Source organism: Ailuropoda melanoleuca, chromosome 13, assembly GCF_002007445.2.
Source record: "Ailuropoda melanoleuca isolate Jingjing chromosome 13, ASM200744v2, whole genome shotgun sequence".
Taxonomy (NCBI): Eukaryota; Metazoa; Chordata; class Mammalia; order Carnivora; family Ursidae; genus Ailuropoda; species Ailuropoda melanoleuca.
In genome coordinates, this window is record NC_048230.1 from 30876473 (window position 1) to 30882472 (window position 6000).

The 6000-nt window shown below is 45.6% G+C and overlaps 1 protein-coding gene across 5 annotated transcripts in view; it reads left to right on the forward strand.

Annotated features, from left to right (window-relative positions):
- The window catches only part of DDX42 (DEAD-box helicase 42), a 36682-nt gene that overhangs the window by 28593 nt on the left and 2089 nt on the right, over positions 1 to 6000 (forward strand). For all 5 annotated transcript variants that reach the window (XM_019805187.2, XM_034640994.1, XM_002924516.4 and 2 more), the window contains 6 exons: positions 402 to 449; positions 962 to 1059; positions 1874 to 2150; positions 2863 to 3089; positions 4550 to 4660; positions 5651 to 5752. In XM_019805187.2, coding sequence (XP_019660746.1) covers positions 402 to 449; positions 962 to 1059; positions 1874 to 2150; positions 2863 to 3089; positions 4550 to 4660; positions 5651 to 5752 — 863 coding nt within the window. The remainder of the gene's footprint in view (positions 1 to 401; positions 450 to 961; positions 1060 to 1873; positions 2151 to 2862; positions 3090 to 4549; positions 4661 to 5650; positions 5753 to 6000) is intronic.

Here is a 6000-nt window from a genome sequence, read left to right on the forward strand (position 1 = left end):
ATTTTGAAAGCGCCTTTGTATATAGGGGGAATATTTTCTCTATGTTTTATTTTTATTCGTATGCCTTTGATTGTGGAGGTCAAGGTCTGTGTTCTTAGGTAGTAGGTGCCATATCATTCATTCAAGGCCCTCCGCTTTCCTGTCCTCCCAACTTAGCCAGCTATGTGGAAATTCTGAATAACCCATCTTTATTGATTGAAACGCCACTGTGCCCCACTTAGCTGGGTGGAGGGGAAAGGATTTCTGGGTTTCATACTGAATGATAGGCCTAGAAGGTTCACATTTCCCTTAATAGTTATAACTTCTCATATGAAAATTTTTACTATAAAATGACTTTTTCCCAGGCATCCCAAACCATACTGTGGAGTTATATGTTAATTTTACTGTTTTACTTCTTTCAGAGTACCAGGTGCGATCCATAGCAAGTCATGTCCGTCCTGACAGACAGAGTATGTATGAAGAAGTTTTCTTAAGTCACATTTGTATTCAGAATAAACACCCATGTATTTTATAAGCACTCACAGTATGGCAGCAAAAACGATCATGTGTGTGCTGCTGAGAATCACAGAGGAGGAGATAAAAAGTTGGAGCTGCACAGAACCTTAGAGATCATCAGATATAACTCACTTGTGTTTGTAGATGATAATCCAAGCCTGAGAATTAAATGATGTGTCCCAAGTTACACGGTTTTATCAATATGTGGAGTTAAAGCACAGTGCAGGGCTTCTGATTGGAAGTCAGGAGCCGTTTTGAACTGTACTGACAGTCCCTGTCTTAACTGAAAATGTATAAAAATAGAAAAAGGAAAATGCTTTTCTCCTTAGTGAATCAAGTTTGAAACTAAAGTTCAAGTAGGTTTATTTTATAAAACTGAATAATTCTGAGTGTCAGTAGGAGGCTCAGTGGGTATTCAAAAACGAAGTCACACTGTTTCTTTAACAGAATATACTTTACCTTTTAGCTCTTTTATTCAGTGCAACTTTTCGGAAAAAGATTGAAAAACTGGCCAGAGACATCCTGATCGACCCTATCCGTGTGGTGCAGGGAGACATTGGAGAGGTAACCCTAATAAGCAGGGCTAGATGGGACTCCAGTGGGCTGTTTCTCATACTTTGGAGACATGGAATTAGTTTCTCATTATTGAGAGGAAAAACACGTTACTGTTATGTATTTACAGATAAGGCAATGTAATTCGGATTTGTTTTAAAAAATACAAGGTTAGGATAGATGAGACAACTGGATTGTCAAAATACGGATGATTGTTGAAGCTGGGTGATGGGTACATAGGAGGTGATTATGTTCATTTTTTTGGAATGTTTAAAATTTTACATTAAAAAAACTTTTGGGGGGGAAAAAGCAGGCTTTGCCTGGAAGATAAGATGGAACAGACATTTTAAATGATTTCAGGAAGGGTGGGATGACATGAAAGGCCTGGTGAAATTATTTACCTTTGCATATGTCCTATGTGGAAAATTTGGCTGCCTTGGGAATTCCTGAAGTTGCTCGCCATGTTTATTGTTAAAGAAAGTTCTGTGCAGTTAGTTGGTGTCCTGACATTGCCTGCTTTTCATTTTCGAGTGCCTTTTATATGTGTATGAATTGTACTAGGAGCAGTGAGTGGGAAGGACAGAAAAGGAGCTTAATTTATTAGGAATAAATTGCAAAGTATTGGGACTTATGAATAGTTAGGTAGAGCACAGTCATTTGAGAAAGGATGTAGGTTTCAAGCTGCGCTTGACTTGCTGAAAGAAGGCCCGAGGAGAAGAGGGACTGTTTAAGGTTCTTCTCTACGCAAGTGGAGAGTGTGATGTCTGGTCCTTGTTCAGGTGCCTTTTGGCACAGATGTCACAGTCATCTGTTTCTTCCTTTTCAGGCGAATGAGGATGTGACACAGATTGTGGAAATTCTCCATTCTGGGCCTAGTAAATGGAACTGGCTTACCCGGCGTCTGGTGGAATTTACCTCTTCAGGAAGTGTCCTCCTGTTCGTTACTAAAAAAGCCAATGCTGAAGAGCTAGCCAATAACCTTAAGCAGGAGGGTCATAATCTTGGGCTGCTTCATGGGGATATGGATCAGAGTGAAAGAAACAAGGTCATTTCAGACTTTAAGAAAAAGGACATCCCAGTCCTGGTGGCCACAGATGTTGCAGGTAGAGTATGATTTTCCCCGGTGACCTCACGGCCCTGCGCTGTAAGGGTGCTCTGGGTTGCCCTGTAAGAGTAGAATACTGAGCAGGCTGACCGGAGGTGCTCTGCTGGCCTGGCCGGCCACCCCAAATGGAGCAAGCAGCTCAGACCGTAGTGAACACAACCTGGAGCTCTGGGTACCACTTTCACTTAATGTTTCTCTTTGAAAAAAAGAATCCCTGCAGTTAGAAGATGCTCAGGGGACAAAATTGAACCAGTTCCATCATAGGCCATGTCTTGTGTGTCTTACATTGATTGGTCACTCAAGATCGAAAAGTTTTTTGAAGTATGATTTTTGGCTTTATTCTCAGTTTTAATAGTGACCCTTAAAAACTGGTATTTTCTCCCCAAAAAGGAGATAATTTCTAAGCTTCAAGCCAATTTGATGCTGGCTTTCATTATTTTACATATTCCTGGTGTAAGAGAGAGGCCATGGCAGGCTATTGATGGCAGAAGGCCTGTGTCCCTGACGCTAGACAGCCTAGCAATCAGAATTGACAATAGTGGCATTTGCTCTAGAGTGGTAACTTAAATGCTTGTATCTTATTAACTCACCAAACCATGCACTTTGCCTAGGTAAGAGGAATGTGGGTTCTTAGAGGGCTAGCATTTTGGGTTACTTTGGTTTTTTGACTCCTGCTGAAGGATAAAAGAATTTGGTGGTTTTTATTTCAGCTCGTGGTCTGGACATTCCTTCAATTAAGACCGTCATTAACTATGATGTGGCACGAGACATTGATACTCACACTCACAGGATTGGCCGCACAGGACGAGCGGGTGAGAAAGGCGTGGCCTATACCTTACTGACCCCCAAGGACAGCAATTTTGCTGGTGACCTTGTCCGGAACTTGGAAGGAGCCAATCAGCATGTTTCCAAGGAACTCCTAGATCTGGCGATGCAGGTGAGGGGCTGAGTACGCTTCAGATGGCTCCAGGTTCTAAAACTAAGTAAAAAAACCCAACAAGCCTGAGGAGCTGACATAGACACATGACAGAAAAGTCTCGGCCATGGGTGGGGGGCAGTGCTGAGGAGGTACGGACCGTACTGCAGGATGTTAAAATTTATCTGGTCTGTCTTCTTACCTCCTTTCATCAACATCGCTTTGAAAAGCTTATTCCTTTCTTTGTGCTAAAATCTGTCTCTCTGAAATTTCCGCGTGCTTGCCCCATAGGACACATGCAAGTTTAATCTCAAAGATGGCTATTTTCCCCTTCCTGCACTTTCTCCCAGTCGTCTCCTTGAGGGGCTAAAAATGTGTGGTGTTTAAGAAAATATGATGTGTTTATTTCTCATAGACTTAGGTCTCAGACCATTAACCACATTGATTACCTATCTAAAACTAAGCTAGACATTCTACTGAGGTAAATCCTGAGTCATCTTAATATATGTAGTCCCCAGATCACACATGGGTTCAGCATACCCATTCTGATAGTAGAGAGTTACGTCTTGTTTAGATTCGTAAGGCAGCGCACAGCACAGTCACCCCGTACCGCACTTAGTGTCGTATTACTGCCCATGCTCTGGGTTCTAGGAGTAGAAGACCTGTCTTGCAGGAAGGAGTAGAATGTTTCCTTCCGTTTCCTGGGTAAGAGAGCCCATCGTAAACTACATTTCGAACAGGATATGTCTTGTCTTTGGCTTTTTCCTACGTCTCTTTTTGTGACTTAGGCTTCCTGTGCTCTCAGACTGTGTGATCAGCTCCCCTGTTCAGTACCTTTCTGAAACCAGCCCTAGCTCTCAAGTACTTCACTTAGATTGTAACGTGTGATTGTTAAAGGGCTACCGCTCCCATTGATGTTTGCATTCTGAAAAGAACGTAAATAAATCTGATTCATAGTGGCAGTGATCAAGTTCAAGGAACACTTCAGGCTATGAGTAAATAAAACGTTCAGTCATGTGGCTCGCGGTCCTAGACGTCTGTCCCTAGAGCCAGTTCTGGTGAACCTCACTTCCCATGGTCTTTTTCCTTCACTTCTGAGCCCTCTTACAAGCTCCAAACTGTATGTCCAGTAGTAGGTCGAGATTAAGAAATGGAAAGTCAGTTCCTTTTCCTCTAGGAAGTTAGAAATGGCCCGAGTAAGTGCTCTGCATCCGAGGTTTACCTGCTCCCCTTCCTGGAGCCCCTGAGAAACAGCAGTAACAGAAGCCTCGGGCAAGGAGCCGGGCCTCTGGACAAATTCGGTAGACTGAGCAGTAGACTCCACCGCAGCAGCTCGTCTGTGGTTCCTGTGAACAGTTGCCAGAAATACATAGGCTAAGGATGAACCACTGCGTGCTTCCTCCCACTTCGTTTGTGATGATGTCCTCCTCCTTGGGCTCCTCTTCCTTCCGTGGCCTAACTTTGAATTGTGCCCAATGCAGAATGCCTGGTTTCGGAAATCCCGCTTTAAAGGAGGAAAAGGCAAAAAGCTGAACATTGGCGGAGGCGGCCTAGGCTACAGGGAGCGGCCCGGCCTCGGCTCGGAGAACACGGTGAGTCCAGACTGCAGTAGGCCCCTCAGGGCTGCTCCTGAGTCCCAGAGGATGTTACGACTGTCCTCCTCTACCTGAGAAAGCCTCAGTGAGCTCAGAACCCCGTCTAGAAGGGAATGTTGTGACTTTCCCTTGAAGAAGCACCTGTGTACTTGGTGACTTGATATGCTCAGGAAGTCAGTCTAGATTAGCATTCGTTCACAAATTGTGGTCCCTGGACCTGCTGTAAATGCAAATTTGTGCCCCCCCCCCGGTCCGGTGATGCAGAAAGCCCTCCAGCACTGGTCTAGTGTCTGCTGCCGGGACGACACTGGCGTAGGGTCCCTGTGTAAATGCTAGCTAAATCTTGCACCTAAACTCTGGACTGCTTCCTGCGCTCTGGGGGAAGTTGCATCAGAGAGGGGAGCTAGCTTTTCTCACAGAACAGGTAACACAGGCGCCCCCTTACTGGCTCGCTTAGCTGCCTGTCTCCTGTCACTTCAATTCCTAAACTGAAGCAGCAAGCTGCCAGGCTGTGTCTGCAGCGTTACCATTAACTTGGCGTCTTTGATCGAGAATCTGCGTCCGTGTGTCTCACGGGGGCGCACGGGACACAGATGGCAGCAGCGCTCGCACGTGTGGCCGCCGTCTTCAGCTGCACCACCCCAGCGTGCGTGCGCTCCGGAGCTGGAGCTGGAGCCGGGCAGCGGCTACACACGTGCTATGTAGATCCTGCCCCGTGGCCTCTTCACAGTGAGCGGAGAGCCTTCCAGAATTACGTAAACATTATGTCTGTGTGTGTAAATAAAACCCTGTGATCGGCTTTGGGCATCATGATTTTGGGGTTAGGGTTCATTCATAAAAACAGAATTATTACTGTACCTTCTCCTACAAAATATAAATACCCTGTTCCCACTGCAGTGCCCGCCTGTTTCCAGTATCTGAGGCCAGTCCTGGCAGCGAGCTTTCCTGCTCATTCTGTCCTCATGGGTGTGTTTTTGTTTTTTAAAGGACCGAGGAAACAACAACAACGTGATGAGCAATTATGAGGCCTACAAGCCCTCCACGGGAGCCATGGGAGATCGGCTGACGGCAATGAAAGCAGCTTTCCAGGTCTGAAATTTAGCAGTTAGCTAGGAGAGCTTTGGGCAGTGATGAGGGCCCTAGTCTTTCAGGGAGGGTAGCTGAACTTGTAGGCTTGATGCTAGATTTAGGACCTTCTCACTGCTTTCAGTTTTGGATGTCGGCTTCATGATGGCTTACCTAGAGCTGCAGGTGTAGAAGCTAGGAATCTGCTGGTCAGGGATGTCCCTCATCCCAGAGTCTGGGACTGTCGTACGGCAGCAGGCCTGGTGTGCGTG